Source organism: Bos indicus x Bos taurus, chromosome 2 (assembly GCF_003369695.1).
Source record: "Bos indicus x Bos taurus breed Angus x Brahman F1 hybrid chromosome 2, Bos_hybrid_MaternalHap_v2.0, whole genome shotgun sequence".
NCBI lineage: Eukaryota > Metazoa > Chordata > Mammalia > Artiodactyla > Bovidae > Bos > Bos indicus x Bos taurus.
This window is the reverse complement of record NC_040077.1, coordinates 126,325,272-126,343,274: the sequence shown is the minus strand read 5'-3', so window position 1 is coordinate 126,343,274 and position 18,003 is coordinate 126,325,272. Positions and strand designations below refer to the sequence as shown.

Below are 18,003 nucleotides of genomic sequence, written 5' to 3'. Positions count from 1 at the left end.
AAGCCGGTCATGGAAGATGTTAAAAGCAGCAAACTACTGGATTTCAGTAAATGGTTTTCCTGCAAAATTGAAGTAATCAGATAGGCAACCTAGATGCCAAGCAGGAAGGATGAAAAATTCATGGATGGGTTACTCATCTCTAGAGGGCTCTGATCATTTCACTCAAAAATAACCCTTTTATCATAAAGAGTGGAAGACAAAATAATGAATTGGGAGTTATGACTGCAGTATCTCTTGTTTCTTTGATGACACTGGAACAGGAAGGTTCTTTGAAAATGGTAGTTTTTGTTTTCCGCCCTTTAATTTTGAGAAAACCAAACTCCCAATTCCTTTTGTGAGTTAGTAACTTGAATTCCTGAAGCCCTTTTCGTTAAAGGTTTGGTACAGAAAGAATACCCCCGATTTTTCTGTCAGGGTTAGTTGATGGCCTTATAGTTTAGAAGCCATTCTTAAGCAGAGTTCTTTCTGACCTTAATCCTTTTTTTTAGTTCCTTGGGTAGGTCCTGCAAATGCAAACCCTAAAATGTGTGTGCCTTAAGTCAGCACAAAATGGATTGAGGTTAAGTGTCTTGTAAGACTAACGAGAGCCAGGAACTTCGCAAACGATTAAATCCACTAAGACAAAACGGTGTAAACACAGGCTTTTTAAGACTTGTATCAGCTCTAAAGCCAATTCTGCAGCCTTACAGTTAGCAGAACACTGCCTTACCCCTTTATCTCAGCAGTCCTATTCTGCTGCTAGCGGCTGAGAAGTCCCGGCATTTCTGAGATGAGGCTCCCCTGACTCCTAATTCCTGTCCTGTAACCTGATGGTCTACAGACTTAGCGGCTCTCCCAGGTGGTCTGGACCCCTCCTTCCCCAGCGAGGTCCCTGACACTTGGCCCGAAGCCGAGTCGCCCGCCTCACCGCTTCCCGAAAGCCCGGCTCTCGAATTCGCCTCACCCCACCCAGCCCCCAGGCGTTCGAACGGCCGGGAATGCTGGCCTCGTCGCTCCTCCTCCTCCGACCGCGCAAGCGCAGGCTAGGGCTCCGCCCCTTAGGTGACGGGAGAGGCGTGTCCCAGCGCCCAACGATGACGTGTTCTTCCAGCGCCACGTCGTGAGGAAGTGTCGGTCCACTGGAGCAGTTGGAAGGCCCTGGTAGTGCTTGTCAAGGTGCTGGATTCAGGGTGGGGTGGACTGAAGGAGAGAGATTGACTGGGCAAGAGGTAGCTGTGGGACAGGCAAAAGGAACAGTGGAAGTGACAGAGAGTAAATAATTGGGAAATCTCTAGGATAGGAGGTAACGGGTGCAGTAGCTGAAAGGGTTGTCGACCTGGTGCACCGAAAGTCAGAAGCTGCCTGGGGGAGGATGGAAAAGGAAGAAGGGGGAAGGATCAGGATGTAGGCGCTACGATGTGACAGGAAACAGACGTTTTCAATAGATGTTCAGAAAAAGGCGGTGCAGACACTGAGGGAGAAGGGAATATAGCAGCAAGCTCCACCAAGCAAGCCCGTGGAGCCAAGAAAAGGCCTCTGCCCTCAAAGTCCTGTTGTCTTAAGTCTGGGTGGGGAAAGACTAGAGGCTTAGGCCAGTGCCTTTGGGTTCTAATGCTGGCTGCTCTCTACCATTTTTGGTGAATCCCTGCAAGTCAAACGTAGTTGTTTGCCGGCGTGGTGACTTATGGTTCTCTTTCTTGTTTATACAGAGTTACCTGGTTGGTGTCTGATCGTCCTGTGCTGCTTCTCCGGGGCAAGAACTATGTCATGGGTCAAAGAAGGAGAGCTGTCATTTTGGGAGCGGTTCTGTGCCAATATCATAAAGGTGAGCCGTGGCTCACAGCACCAGCTGGCCTTTTGGTTTGTTGGGTAAATTTATATCAAAACCTGTTATTAAAATTGAGTAACCCCTGACGTTTATGGATTTGTAAGAGAATTTAGCAGTGTTAAAGAATCTTAGAGTTGCAAGTCTACGTTTCTGGCAAATTATTGTCCTAACTCCTGCTTTTTCAGGAAACCTAGGACCTCCTGGTGTCACTGGGCAGCACGGCTGTTAGGTTTTCCTGAAATTTGTTTCCGTAGAACTTTGATCGGTTATTCCTAGTACTGTCCTCTGGGTTTAGATAAAATAACTAATCTTTCTTTGATGTGAGGTAGAGCATAATGGTTAAGAGTTTGGGATCTGGAGGCAGACAACTGTGAATGAATGTCCTATTGTGTCATGTACTAACCATGTGACTTTATATGGTGGTTTTGAGGATTAGATGAAACTACATAGAAAGCCCTCAGCACATTGTCTAGCAGTTTTTAGTTACTATTGTTGGGGGTGCCTTTCAGCCATTTGAAGACTATAGTCACTGTTTCCTACACTCTCCTTGGTTCCCCTGTCTCTTCCCTCAACTTTTTCTCTAGGAATCACAGCAAAGTTATATCCTCTGCATATGAAAGGTTTGAGATTGGAGCCAGTCAGCTTGGTTTCAGCCCCAGGCTGCCAAGCAGTGGGTAGCAGTGAATTTATGAGTAAGCCTTGAATACCACCTCCCCACACACAAAAAATGCCAAGTGATCTCAAGCAGTGCAGGAAATGGAAAGCATCTCCTTAGGGAATCACTGCAGTCTTGTGTTGGGAAGAACAAACTTCATGACTTTATTGGAATATGTTTTGGGGGAGGGGCCTCTATGTAGGGCAGAGAAGGCGATGACACCCCACTCCAGTACTCTTGCCTGGAAAATCCCATGGACGGAGGAGCCTGGTGGGCTGCAGTCCATGGGGTCACTAAGAGTTGGACACGACTGAGTGACTTAACTTTCACTTTTCACTTTTATGCATTGGAGAAGGAAATGGCAACCCACTCCAGTGTTCTTGCCTGGAGAATCCCAGGGACAGGGGAGCCTGGTGGGCTACCATCTATGGGGTCACACAGTCAGACATGACTGAAGCAACTTAGCAGCAGCAGCAGCTCTATGTAGGGGTGAAAATAGAAAATGTCAGAGTGTTGCAGGGGAAGCGGTCTATGAAGAAACCCTCCAATGAGGGAAAATAGTCCAAGGAGTGAATTTTTGCTATGGTGTACAATGTAAGGCTGCTCTAAGCCAGATAAGAAGTTTTGTTTGCCTCCCAAATGCCTTCCTTGTTTGTTTTGAAGTGGCTCCTGACATTGAAATTTTTATAAAAATCTTGAGTGTCTTTTCTTGTGAAATAAGAAGATCCAACAATTTTAGGCCTCTATTCCTGTGTGACAGGACTCAGATGGAAGTGGATGCCTGTTTTATGAGGAGGATGCCCTCTACATTTGACCACATCCATCATTATCTTTCTTGTGTCTTCCAATTGAAAGCTAATGAAACCAAGCTGGTGGTTAAGGGCATATGGTTAAGGCATGCACTCTGAAAGCACACAGACCTCAGTGTGAATCCCCACTTTGTCTCTTCTTAGCTGTGTAACTTGTGCAGGTCACTTGACCTCTCTGAGCCTCAGTTTTCTCATGTGTAAAGTGCAGATAATACTATTTACTTCATATGTTTGTATGATGGAAAAAAAGCTAAGGTGAAGTATAAAAAATCTAGTATAGCCCTTGATATGTAGTAAGGGCTCAATAAACACATAAATAAAAATAAATAAAAGTGCTTAATGCTTATATATTGAGCAAAAAAATACAGAATACCCAATTCCCTTCCTCAGGACTTTTATCATATAACTCAAGCCTATCATCTTGGCATATTGTCTCCTTTTATCTCTGAGTATTATGTGATGTGTCCGTTTGTCTTCTTACTTGACAGGCAGGCCCCATGCCCAAACACATTGCGTTTATAATGGATGGGAACCGTCGTTATGCCAAGAAGTGCCAAGTGGAACGGCAGGAGGGCCACTCACAGGGCTTCAACAAACTGGCAGAGGTGGGTATGGGTGGCAGAATCAAGGGTGAATGGTCTGGGGAGAATTGGATTATAGTTAAAATCCAAGCCCTGAGTTTGCTGTGGTTTGGGAGTGCTTTTATAGCTGTTTGTTTTCTTCCTTGCTTGTTTGCTAGCTGTAAGTCTCATACCAACATTCACAAAAAATTAAATCGTCTAGTTAATCATTACAAAGTATTAGATATAAGAGCAAAATTGTCTCCTCTTACCACTTTAATCAACAGTTTATATTTTTCTGTGCCTCATCCCAGTCCTTATAGTATGTTTGACATGACTTAACATCCGTAAAATTATATCTATGCTTTTGAAAAAAATTGTTTATTTTTCAGTTCAGTTCAGTCGTTCAGTTGTGTCCAACTCTTTGTGACCCTATGGACTGCAGCATGCCAGGCCTCCCTGTCCATCACAGACTCCCAGAGCTTACTGAACCCACGTCCATTGAGTTGGTGATGCCATCCAACCATCTCATCTTCTGTTGTCCCCTTCTCCTCTCGCCTTCAATCTTGCCCAGCATCAGGGTCTTTTCAGATGAGTCAGTTCTTTGCATCAGGTGGCCAAAGTATTGGAGTTTCAGGAATACTGTGTCGGTTTCTGCCGTATATCAACATGAATTAGCTATAGGTATGCATATGTCCCCTCCTCTTGAACCTCCCTCCCACCTCCCACCCTTTCCCACCCCTCTACGTTGTTATAGGGGGTTTGGGTTCCCTGAGTCAGTCATACAGCAAATTTTCATTGGTTATCTGTTTTACATATGGTAGTGTATATGTTTCATGCTACTCTTTCCATTCATCCCACCCTTTCCTTCTCCAACCCCCTACCCATGTCTGTTCTCTATGTCTGCTTCTCCATCGCTGCCCTGCAAATAGGTTCATCAATACATTTTTCTAGGTTCCATATATATGTTTTAATATGTATTTATATTTGTTTTTCTGACTTTCTTCACTCTATATAATATGCTGTAGGTTCATCTACCTAATTAGAATTGACGCAAATGTGTTCCTTTTTATGGCTGAGTAATATTCCATTGTGTGTATATACCACAGCTTCTTTATCCATTTGTTTGTCTATGGACATCTTGGTTGCTTCCATGTCCTAGCTACTGTAAATAGTGCTACAGTAAACACTGGTGTACATGTGTCTTTTTCAGTTATGGTTTCCTCAGGGTATATGCCTAATAATGATATTACTGGGTTGTGTGATATCTCCATACTGTCTTCCTGGACATACTGGAGTGGGTAGTTGTTCCCTTCTCCAGCTGATCTTCTCAACCAGGGATCAAACCCAGATCTCCTGCATTGCAGACAGATTCTTTACCAGCTGAGCCACCAAGGAAGCCCAAGAATACTAGAGTGGGTAGACTATCCCTTCTCCAGGGGATCTTCCCCACCCAGGAATAGAACCAGGGTCTCTTGCATTGCAGGTGGATTCTTTACCAGCTGAGCTACCAGGGAAGCCCATGATAGTTTTATTCCTAGTTTTTTAAGGAGTCTCCATACTGTCTTCCATAGTGGCTATATCAATTTACATTCCAACCAACAGTACAAGAGGGTTCCGTTTTCTCCACACCCTTTCCAGCGCTTGTTGTTTGTAGATTTTTTTGATGATAGCCATTCTTACTGGGGAGAAGGCAATGGCAACCCACTCCAGTACTCTTGCCTGGAAAATCCCATGGACGGAGGAGCCTGGTAGGCTGCAGTCCATGGGGTCACTAAGAGTTGGGCATGACTGAGCGACTTCACTTTCACTTTTTACTTTCACGCATTGGAGAAGGAAATGGCAACCCACTCCAGTGTTCTTGCCTGGAGAATCCCAGGGACAGAGGAGCCTAGTGGGCTGCTGTCTGTGGGGTCACACAGAGTCGGACACGACTGAAGTGACTTAGCAGCATTCTTACTGATGCGAGGTGATATCTCATTGTAGTTTTGACTTGCATTTTTCTAATAATGATGTTGAGCATATTTTGATGTGTTTATTAGCCATCTGGATGTCTTTGGAGAAATGTCTGGGTAGGTCTTTTACCCACTTTTTGATTGGGTTGATTGTTTTTCTGCTATTGAGTTGTATGAGCTGCTTGTATATTTTGGAAATTAATCCTTTGTCAGTTTCATTTGCTATTATTTCCTCCTGAGGGTTGTCGTTTCACCTTGTTTATAGTTTCCTTTGCTGTGCAAAAGCTTTTAAGTTTAATTAGGTCCCACTTGTTTATTTTTGTTTGTATTTCCATTATTCTAAGAGGTGGGTTATAGAGGATCTTGCTATGATTTATATCATACAGTGTTCTGCTTATGTTTTTCTCTAGGAGTTTTATAGTTTCTGGTCTTACATTTAGGTCTTTAGTCCATTTTGAGTTTATCCTTTTACATGTAGTTGTCCAGTTCTCCCACCACCAATTATTGAAGAGACTGGTCTTTTCCCCATTGTATATTTTTGCCTTCTTTGTCAAAGACACGGTGCCCATAGGTGTGTGGGCTTATCTCTGGACTTTCTATCTTGTTCCATTGGTCTGTATTTTATCTATAGCTTTGATAACCTTGTTTTTTCTTGACATTTGGGCAAGCATTTTTCTAGGTTCATGTATAGCCTTTCTACCTGTATGTTTTGATGACTGTGGAACATTTTATCCTGAGGATCTGACATGGTTTGTTCAGCTGCTCCACTGTTATTGGACATTATAAATGGTACTGGGCTTCCCTGGTGGTTTTGACAGTAAAGAATCCCCTTGCGATTCAGGAGACTTGGGTTCGATACCTGGATCAGGAAGATCCACCGGAGAAGGGAATGGCTACCCACTCCAGTATTCTTGCCTGGAGAATCCCATGGACAGAGGAGCCTGGCGGGCTACAGTCCATTGGATCACAAACAGTTGGATACAACTGAGCAACTAACACTTTCACTTTTCACTTTGATAAATGGCACTAGTTTAGAATAAATTCTTAGACGTGACATTTCCAGAGCAAAAGTAGGGGGTAACTACCCATCCTGAGATTGAGGTGTTTTTCAGGACACGGGCCTTTAAGTGCTTAAACTAGGAAAAGGACCAGACAAACAAGGACATGACTCCAACAGAGGTCATCGGCATTTTATGGTTTTAATGCCTATTGCAAATTGGGAAACATTAAATTTAACGATAACAATGGACTGTGTTGATCTTTGTGAAACTCTAGCCCATGGATCTCAGCTTCCTGGCACAAGAACACAGCCAGCACAGTGATACTTTTTGCCTTGAATGAGTGGTTGTGGAGTTCTCTCCAACATTGTGGAGTCTTCAGGTCTGTTGACCTGAAGTTTCTCTTTTATGACTAGAGGCGGTTTTGCCCTAGTGCTTAGGAGCTTAAGCTCTGTGGTCACTTAAAATTCATCGGCACCCCTGCTCTGCCACTTCCTGGCTCTGTGACCTGCTTTAAGTTACATAGCTTCCCTTTGCCTCAGTTCCTCCATCTACAGTATGGGGAAATAACATAAGGATTAAATAACATGGTTCAATGAAAAGCATGTGGCACATGCTGGCGTAAAGGAAGTGCTCAAAAATTGAAGTTGTTATTAGCGTCTTTACTGACTGAGGTCAATGGTGGGCTCCAACCCGGATGTACCCACTAAGTTCGCTGCCTGGTAAGGTCTTCAGGGCCCAAGCCTATTGGCAGTTAATGTGTTTGTGTATCTGATAGCGAATTAGAAAGGTGGTTCTTCAGCTTTATTTCTTCAGTTCTGTTTGAATGTCTTCTATCCCTTGCCTTTAACCTCTAGGCTCCCTGTTTCAGCACTGCTGTTCTCAGCTCCAGTTTGTTCTCCACCTTTAGTGGCACTGGGTTAGAGAAGTACCAGAAGACTGAGTTTAAATTTGAGTTTTACTTCTCTTTTCATTGAGATGTAATTTCATACAGGGAAATGCACAAATTTGGGGTTTTGACAATTGCACTTGTCTGTCTATTCCACACCCCTATCAAGATATAGAACATTTCCATCTTTCTAGAAGGTTCCTTTGTGCCCCCCCCACCCCAGTGAAAGCCTATGCCACCTCCTCTTCCTCTCTACAGGCACCCACTGTTCTGATTTCTGTCACTCAGTGTGATGAATGTTTGCTGTTCTAGAACCTCACATAATGGATTCATACAGTAGAGCTGTGGACTTTTGATAACATTTCTTCACTTTCCCAGGCTCAGTTTTACTATCTGTAAAGTAGGCATGAAAACAATAATGCCTTTCTCAAAGGGTTGCTTGAAGAATCAAATGAAAAAATGTATGTGGAAACACTTTGGAGACTTAAATGCTACACACTTGTGCAGTTGTTGCGTGTTTTCTTGTAACTCATCAGCCTCTCAGTCTTCTGGAATAATGATGCTATGGGCACCTGTGTTCTTATGTACCTTTAGCCACCTGTTGAGGGATGGATTGTGATGCCGTTTCACAGATAAGGAGATTTAGGCCCTGAGAGGTTAAATGATATGCCTGCAGTCACATAGCTAGTGCATGATGGAGTCAGGGGCTAGGACCTAGAACTTTACTCTCTCAGTGAAGAGTTCTTTCCAGTAAACCACAGTAGCATCAGCGTAATAATACTCATTAAGTTCGCATTTTTCAGTCTCTCAATTGGTGGCTTTCTGCTTGTTTGGTTCACTATTCTGGTATTATCCTAGTTCTACCCAGAGTGGGAAGGAAGAAAGTCTGTCTCCCACTTCCAGCACTGAGATGGGGCTGAGGCATGCCCCGTTTCCCTTCCTGCTCTTCCTGGATCCTAGCTCCTTGCCTTCTCCCCCTCAGACTCTGCGTTGGTGTTTGAACTTGGGCATCCTGGAGGTGACGGTCTATGCGTTCAGCATCGAGAACTTCAAACGCTCCAAGAGTGAAGTAGACGGGCTAATGGATCTGGCCCGGGAGAAGTTTAGCCGCCTGATGGAAGAACAGTAAGATGCTGTCAGAGGGGAGCGTGCGTCCTTCCACCACCTCCAGCCTTATCCTAACCTTCAGCTCTCTTTTCTGGGGCTAGTTAAGGAACTCTAAATCTTTCTGCTGTTAATAAGACCTCTTCAGTGGCAAGTATGACAAGCTAGTTTTTCTCTTTTTTCAAAGGAATCATTTATTTGAGGGTATGGAGGTATTTCATAGAATTCAAGGACAAGTACAACCAGCCTCAGGTAGAACTGAAGTCAGGGATTGGAATCCGTTAGATAATGGATTCTAAATGCCTCCTTGGACATTTACTTCTTTGGCTCCACAGACCAGCTTTGTCTGCTTCAAGAGCACAGCCCAGAATGAACTAAAACCCTAGTTGGTTCTAGTTCTAAGCAGCCCACTTTAGATTGGATTTCTATCCTGGGACCAGTAAGCTGTGACCAGGGGAGTAGAGTGAGAGAAACTTTGAAAAAGTCATTTTCTGTGGTGCAGTCATCCCTAAAAAGCAACTATACTTCCCTGTATATTCCCTTGGAAGGAACTGGATGATGCACAAAAGGCCTTTATGGGGATGAGTCAGTACTAGTCTTATCTGTCATTATGTTTAAGCCTTAACTCAGGGAGCAAAGCCAGAATGGGATGAAGAGGAAGTTTGGTGGAAATTATTTGCTCCAAAATGTGGAACTCTCTCCAGCCCGGACTGCCCCAAAGTCTTCATTACGACCATTTTCTGCCCAGCTCCTCCTCACTCCAGGACCAGGAAGAGGAGAGAACAGAATACTTAGAGCTCTAGCAGAGCTGGGCCTAGGACAGTTCTGTCATTTCTGTCCCTGTGTGGGTCTGGGTGAGGGGAGAGTAGCCAGGCTTCTCTGTCCATGTTAAGATGGTGAAACTCTGGGCCACAGAGATTACTGCCTCCTTTGTGGCTCAGAAGTCACACCCAAGGGACTGGGGACGGAGGTAATGGGGATACGTTTCAGGTGTTCAGATTCTTCTGTATTTCACACTAATTTTGCCTTTTTAAAGTGCTTATACTGTGTGTCAGGCCCTGAGCCTAATGTGCATTCTCGTTTAATATTCACATTATCCTGTGAGAAAGGTATTATTATCCCAGTTGTAGAGAGGAAGAAAGTAAAAACCAGAGAAGTTTAGGTGTGTATCTTGGGTTGTGCAGCTATCAGACAGACAGAGCCAAAACAGACAGAATCTTTCTGACTCTGGAGCTAAGCTGTTGTCTATTATACTGTACTCCAAGAGACAGGAGGTAATCTTAGAGTTCTTAAAAGGTGCTCCTGAGATTGTTCTAATCAGTCAGTAGTAGAGGACATGGTCTTAGGTTGTGAAGTCCTGGACAGAGCAATAAGAAGCCTCAGCAGTGGTTTTCCTGTAGTGTGCCACAGAACCCCAGTGTTGTGAGGGCGGGCGTGCAAGGGACCAGAGGGGACAGGGTATGCAGTGCCGCTTTGTCTTTATCTTTTACATATTGGGCATCTGTTTCAGATTTGATTCAAAGAAAGAGTTGTTTGGCTAAAAGAAGTTTGGAAAACCACTGGTCTAGTTTGGTTTCATCAGTTGGGAAACTAACCCTGGTGGAAAGAAGAGAAAGGCTTGCCCATGGTCACACAGCAAACCAGTGGCAGAGCCAGGCTGGGAACCCAGGTCTCCTGGCTCCTTGCCAGCACTTTCACAGCTCCTTCCCTGTAGCCCTCCTTTGGGTCATGTGTGCTTTCCCAGTAAGGCAGAGATGGTTAGCACCCCCAGTTTACAAGGTAAGAGGCTCAGCGAGGCTAAGCAGTTATGCTAGGTCAGATAGTAAGCAGTAGCACTAGGGCTTGAATCTAGGTATTCTTTCTCTTTTTTGGCCACATCCCAGGGCACGCTGGATCTTAGTTCCCTGACCAGGGATTGAACCTGTGCCCCCTGCAGTGGAAGTGCAGAGTCCTAAAAACTGGACTGCTAAGGAATTCCCAAATCTAGGTGTTCTTATTCAAATATTGCCTTGATTTTGAGTATACATTTGTCTACTAGTACTCAAGTGGGTTCTCAAAACTAGGTGATTAGATCTTGCTTCACTCTTGGAAGAAATGTGGTTGAGGGTTGCAGTGTGGAAAGGCTGTGGGTGCAGCCTTCAACTCTGGATCAGGGTTCTCCAGAACCTGCCAGATACCCTCACCCCACAGTATACTTCTTGTTACGGAGCTCCTGTTTTCCAAACATTAGTCATTCTGTTTCTCTTTAGCATTCCCAAGTTCAAGAAGCTGACTAGGAAACAGTGAGCTCATGCTCACTCTGCCATTTGGGAGTTACTATATAGAGGCAGTGTAATGTCGTGATTAAAAAGGTCCTAGAACCAGACTGCCTTAATTCAGTATCTGACTTTCTACTCACCAGCTGCCTGATCTTGAATGAATTAACCTCCCTGGGCCTCAGTTTCTTCATCTGTAAAAGGGGAATGATAATGGTGTCTGCCTCAAAGGTAGATGTAAAAATGGAATGCATGTAAAACACTTAGACCAATGTCTGAAAAAGTGAAAATGAAAGTTGCTCAGTGGTGTCCGACTCTTTGTGACCCCATGGACTGTATAGTCCTGAATTCTCCAGGCCAGAACACTGGAGTGGGTAGCCTTTCCCTTCTCCAAGGGATCTTCCCAACCCACGGATCGAACCAAGGTTTCCACATTGCAGATGGATTCTTTACCAGCTGAGCCACAAGGGAAGCCCAAGAGTCCTGGAGTGGGTAGCCTATCCCTTCTCTAGTGGATCTTCCCAGCCCAGGAATCAAACCAGGGTCTCCTGCATTGCAGGCGGATTCTTTACCAACTGAGCCATCAGGGAAGCGCAGACCAATGTCTGGCAATTAACAAACATATAATTAATGTTAGATGTTGCTATACTTATATTTCACGAGAAGTTAACAAAAGTAACTAGTAATACAACTCCTGCCCTTGAGTTTGTTTGCCTGTCAGAATGGGACAGATAGCAGAGAATCCATGTGATGCAGCTTGCCAACAGGGACACGTGAGGCAGTGTAATATGTGTTAAAGAAGTTTGGGTTCTCAAATCAGACAGACCTAGGTTTCAGTCCTGACACGGCTCTTGATGGTTGTTTTGACTTTGGGTAATCCCTATCTGAGCCTCAGCCTATTCTGTGTGAGCTTCAGTTTCCCGCTGGAGAACAGGGAATGTACTAAACTCCTTTCACAGACATTGAAGGCATGCAGTGAAATAATGTAGAATGGTGCCTGACACACAGGAAAGCACTCACGCTGGTAACTGAGTATTATCTAAGCACTTTGCTCTCTCCAGCTCAGCAGGTGCTCTGTCCCAACTCCCAAACCTGCCTCCTTTCCCCCCTGATTAGGGAGAAACTGCAGAAGCATGGGGTATGTATCCGGGTCCTGGGTGATCTGCATTTGTTGCCCTTGGATCTCCAGGAGCTGGTCGCACAGGCTGTGCAGACCACCAAGAACTACAACAAGTAAGTTTTCAGATTTTCCCTTAGGGGCCTGTATCAATCTTTGACTCCCTCTAACTTTGGGGAGACCTCCTGGGCCTTTCTTGGCCTGCATTTGGTACAAGAGGCAACAAGGACTTGGTTTCGGATGCTTAGAAGCTTCCTCCTTCAGCTATAGGGCAGATGGAGATGTTTCTGCAGTATCTGTTACATGTGTGTATGTTCACACGTGCAGTTTCTTATCTTCATCCCTCATGGGCCTTGCCCCCTCCTATATATATGCACATATATATACACACACATACATATTTAAGCGTATAAATATATACATATATTTGTGCATGTATATATATGTGTGTGTACCTGTTTACATACATTTAATGTATATATATACATATTTAAATATATATGTTTGTGTTTGTGTGTATTTTTAATTGACAGAGGATGGGGTAGGAATGTATCAAGCATTATCCCTGTCTCTGAAGACAGATCCCTCAAGAAATTCTCTTTCTGTCCCACTGCTTTGACCAGTAGATGGGATGCCCTGGGGAGGGCATGCCGATGCATTGGGAACAGAGTTTAATCATCCAAACCTCATTATGTTGGCTTTGCAATGTAATGTATATTTGGCAGTGGATTTGTTTCACATCAGATTTCCTTCCTGCTCTTCTCTACTTGTTCTAATAATCACAATGAATTCACATCCTCGGAAAGCCAGGTGCTAGCAGAAGGCAAGAAGATTAAGTGAATAATAAGGATCAGTTAGTATTATTCTTACTACAAAACTAATGTTTTTTTCCCCAAGGAAAATAGGAAAACTCAAAAAACTAATAATCTCGCCTTTCAGAGGTAACCATGGTTAACCTTTGATGTGTGTTCTACCACAGAGGGGGTGCTCTGTAATCAGGGACTCTGCTTCTTACTCCCTGTCCCTCTCGGTAAATTATTCTGTTCTTCCCTTCTCAGGTGTTTCCTGAACGTCTGTTTTGCTTACACATCCCGTCATGAAATCAGCAATGCTGTAAGAGAGATGGCCTGGGGAGTGGAACAAGGCCTGCTGGATCCCAGGTACCCACAGTCGTTCAGCATGGTGACTGATAGGGAAAGCAGGCATGCACTGAACCATACAGTCCCTCCTAAGTCATGTGCGTGGGTCAGAAGTCAGAGCAGGAATGTATGTGGAAAGATTCAGGTGAGGGTGATTCCCCTCACTTAGAGTTTCAGAATGACTTCTTATAGCCTGCTTTAGAATTTCTCTGTGTTCACCACATACCAAGAACTTCCAGAAAAATGGCATAGCAGGATAGCAACACTGTGGCATGCAATAAACATGATGCCCTCCTGGTGCTCTAGCAGAGTTTTTCTAGGAATGATTTTTCAGGAATGCAGCTTTTGGGGGGTATTGTCCTTCAGACCTGTCATGTTACAGTTCATACAAGATTCAGGTATTTTTCAAAAAGAAAGTTCTTCATCATTAACAATGTGGTGGGATATTTAGAGCTGGGAGAGACTTTGGAAGCCATCTGTCTGTTCAGTCTCTATTATGAGTATAACCTTTGGTAATAATATTAGTAAACTAACAACAGCAATAGTAAAATAAAGTAGCAAAAAAAAAAACAAAACCCAGGTAATACATTATGCTTTGTATTTTATTAAATTAATATTCTTAAGTGTAAGAGCTTTGAGTCTTTTCTCCATTTTATAGATGAGAAAACTGAGCTCACACTGAAATGACTTTCCCAAGGTCATTCTGCTAACAAGTGCCAGAGCTGGGACTTCTATCAAAAACTGTCTTGATTCCAGAGGTTTTGTCCTGACATATGGGGTCTTGGGACCCAGGAATTTTTCTGACTCGCCTCTTGGATATAATTTTATTTTCCTGGGAAACTAAATTAAAATGAAGTTTCTCAATGAGAATGAAAGTATATAAGAAGAAAAAGAGATAGTTTTTAAGGCTATTTTATGAATCCCTCTTCTCCCCAATAGCTGAATGATCTTTCTGTGCTACATAATTTTATTCATTCAATCAATCATTCATTCGTTAAACAGATATTTTTTAAGTGCCTACAAAAGGCCAGGCAAATTGCTATATATAGAGGATATAGTGGTAAGAATAAAAAACATGTATTTCCTGTTTTCATGGAGCTCTGGCAAGGGAAGCAAACATTATCAAGGTCATACAAGTCAGCATAAAACTATATTGATGCTAAGCGTGATAAAGGCATTGGTGCGTGGTTCAATAAGAATTTATACTTAAGAGGAATGGACCTAGTATGGAAGGCTCTCCAAAGGAAATGAGTGATAAGTGACCTCCCAGGGGGGTGGGTGGATAAGTAATAGCTGGGGAAAGAGGCAGTCGTGTGAGGAGCTTTTGAGTTGCACAAATACTGTTGGGAAAAATTCAAGCAGAGAGTACTTGGAAGGGAGCTTAAATTATGGTGGTGATGGTGGAATAGCCCAGAGTGAATCAAGAGTAATGCAGCAGATCAAACTGAGAAGACTTGGTGGGCTGACGCTGGGAAACTTGGTGGGTGACTCCAGGTGGGTGTTACGGGTGACTTTGACTTATGCAACAGAGGACAGTGGTGCCCTTCACTGTGCTGAGAACCCTGAGAGGATGCAGTTTGAGGAAGAAGGTCAGGAGTTTGGTCTAGGATATCCTGTAGTTGTTGAGCATAGATGTCAGGTCTACAGTAGAGAGGAGGGGTGGGGACTGGGGTAACAGTATGGTAACTGATGCAAAGAGAGGGCCTAAGGAATCTGAGGAGATTCTAGAGTGAGAAGAAGAGAAGGCCTAGGATGGAGTTTTGAGAAAACTGGCTGGGTAGAGGAAAAGAAGCCTTAAGGGGAAAAGAGAATGAACAACCAGAAAGGTTGAAACAAAAGCACTGCCAGTATAATAGAAAGCAAGTAAAGAAGGTGTTCATCAGCGCAGGTGGGGTGGGAGCAACAGTATCAAACAGTGTACAGAGGTCAGTTAATATGTGGATTGAAAATTAGCTATTAGTGGGAAAAAAATGAAGATACAGGCTAAGTTGGCAGTGTGGGGCTGGGCAGGAAGATGAGATATAAGTAGATGAGGGATATATAAGTAGATGCAAGTTACTGGTAATTTTCTGATTCTTGGATGATTCTATAGTTGTTCATTATATTCTTAGTGCTTTACAGTTAACATTTTATGCATTTACAAATATTTGTGCTAAAAAGAAAAGAAGCTATTTAGCAAGCAGATTTAATATCCTTCATGCCTGGGACTAGAGCTCTGATCTCTCCTCCTAGTGCAGGATGATTTATGTTCCTCCCACATTGCATAGCCACTGACTTCTTGCTTTTTGCCTAGCAAATTTTCTCATATCCATTTTTTCTACCCTGCATGGTTTAGTAACTTGCCTGTGTGGGTTAGTCATGCAGACATGGTGTGGGCTGGGCAGGTTACTCGGGTAAGGAGGCTGTCTCTCAAACCACCAGTTCAGGAAGCTTGATGTTCAGCTCAGATTGGGCTGATCAGGGCCTGAGGCAGTGCTCTTTACGTTCTTCAGTTTTAGGCAAATCCATATTTATAACAGGGAGTCAGTGAGTTCACTACAGCCAGGCTCTACTCTTCTCATAACTGGAATTTTTCTGTTCTCTCATTACCACTATCCAGCTCCTCATTTTCCTGTCTTCCAGGGTATATATATTTTTTCTAGCAGCCATATTAATAGATTGTTTTTTCAGTATCAAATTACAGAAGAAGGAATTAGGTTGAGCATAAATGATAGTTAATAAACTCTTCTGGAACAGGTCTTAACACTCTGCCGGCCTCTATCTTCCCCTTAAAACAATAGTGTTAATAATAATTGCTAGTGTTTACTAAGCATTTTCTTTGCAGCCAGCACTTGATAAGTAGTCCATGTATATACTTCATTTAATCCTTAGATAGACGCTTTGAGGTAAATACTGTTTTTATAAATTGAACCTCACTATGAGGTTAAATCGGAGAAGGCAATGGCACCCCACTCCAGTACTCTTGCCTGGAAAATCCCATGGACAGAGGAGCCTGGTGGGCTGCAGTCCATGAGGTCGCTAAGAGTCGGACACAACTGACCGACTTCACTTTCACTTTTCACTTTCATGCATTGGAGAAGGAAATGGCAATCCACTCCAGTGTTCTTGCCTGGAGAATCCCAGGGACAGGGGAGCCTGGTGGTCTGCCGTCTATGGGGTCGCACAGAGTTAGACACGACTGAAGCGACTTAGCAGCAGCATGAGGTTAAATGGGGCTTCTTTGGTGGCTTAGTTGGTAAAGAATGTAACTGCAGTGCAGGAGGCCTGGGTTTGAACCCTGGGTTGGGAAGATTCCCTGGAGAAGGGCATGGTAACCCACTCCAGAATTCTTGCCTGATGAATCCCCATGAACAGAGGAGCCTGGCGGGCTACACAGTCCATGGGGTTGCAAAGAGTCAGACATGACTGAGCGACTAAGCACAGCACAGCATAGGGTTAAATAACCAAGTTCACAAAGTTGACTAGGATTTCCAGCCTGGCTCCAGAGCCTGTGCTGTCTTTCACTGTGGTATACCGACTGCCTTATAGGAAGGTTGAAATAAGCAATAATAAAGTATAAAAATAAAAATTAATATCTAATAGTTATCAGATCTTATGTGGCAGGCACGAGACTGAGTTTATCATGCATAGTCTCATCTGATTTTCATATAAGGTAGTGACTATTATTTGTCCCACTTTATAAGACCACTCATGTTGTTTAGTCACTAAGTTGTGTCCGACTCTTTGCAACCCCATGGACTGTAGCCTTCCAGGCTCCTCTGTCCATGGGATTTCCTAGGCAAGAATACTGGAGTGGGTTGCCATTCCCTTCTCCAGGGGATCTTCCTGACTCAGGGACTGACCCTGTGTTTCCTGCATTTTGACAACGGGATTCTTTACCACTGAGCCCCCAGGGAAGCCCTAAGACTGGCTATGTGCATGGGTGCGTGCATGCTCAGTCATGTCTGACTCTTTGCAACCCCATGGACTGTAGCCTTCCAGGCTCCTCTGTCCATGGGATTTCCTAGGCAAGAATACTGGGTGGGTTGCCATTCCCTTCTCCAGGAGATCTTCCCGACATAGGGATCAAACCCATGTGTCCTGCGTCTCCTGATTGGCATTCTTTACCACTGTGCCATCTGGGAAGCCCAAAACTAAGGTTTAAGAAGATTAGTTGGGACTTCCCTGGCAGTCCAGTGGTTACAGCTGTGCTTCCACTGCAGCGGGTGTGGGCTCAATCCCTGATGGGGGAATTAAGATTCCGCATGCCAGGTGGCACAACCGAAAAATTAAAAAAAAAAAAAAAAAAAGGGTTAGTTGCCCTGCCTAACCTAAAGTCACATAAACTAAGTGGGACAGCCTGGACTCCACCTCAGTGGCATCTGCTTCCGTAGCCTGTGTTCTTCACCACCTTCTTTATAAACTGAATGCTAGAGAAGTGCACTATGGTGTTATCACAGGGCACATTTCTGAGTTTGTATCTTCTAGAAAAGGGTCTGTGTTTCCAAGATGGTCCTGGGAACAGTGACACGTGCTTACTCTCCCTTACGGGCCATTCACTGTCTTGTTGATACTCACTGTTGCCAGGCCTCCCTTCCCAAAGCTGATGTCATATCTCCATTATAGGTTTTTAATTGATTTTATTTTAGGTTGGCCATATCCTGAAATAAGTAGTTTACTAGGGAGGAGCCATTATCTTGTGGAATATTTGTACCAATATCCTTCCAGAAGATGTT

At 43.8% G+C, this 18,003-nt stretch overlaps 1 protein-coding gene across 2 annotated transcripts in view; it reads left to right on the top strand.

Moving 5' to 3' along the window:
• The first annotated feature begins 1,058 nt into the window (after window positions 1-1,058).
• DHDDS (dehydrodolichyl diphosphate synthase subunit) overlaps window positions 1,059-18,003 on the top strand; it is a 38,665-nt gene continuing 21,720 nt past the window's right edge. For both annotated transcript variants that reach the window (XM_027519652.1, XM_027519643.1), the window contains exons 1-6: window positions 1,059-1,155; window positions 1,689-1,804; window positions 3,760-3,876; window positions 8,656-8,798; window positions 12,149-12,265; window positions 13,208-13,309. In XM_027519652.1, the coding sequence (XP_027375453.1) occupies window positions 1,742-1,804; window positions 3,760-3,876; window positions 8,656-8,798; window positions 12,149-12,265; window positions 13,208-13,309 (542 nt within the window). In that variant the 5' untranslated portion in view covers window positions 1,059-1,155; window positions 1,689-1,741. The remainder of the gene's footprint in view (window positions 1,156-1,688; window positions 1,805-3,759; window positions 3,877-8,655; window positions 8,799-12,148; window positions 12,266-13,207; window positions 13,310-18,003) is intronic.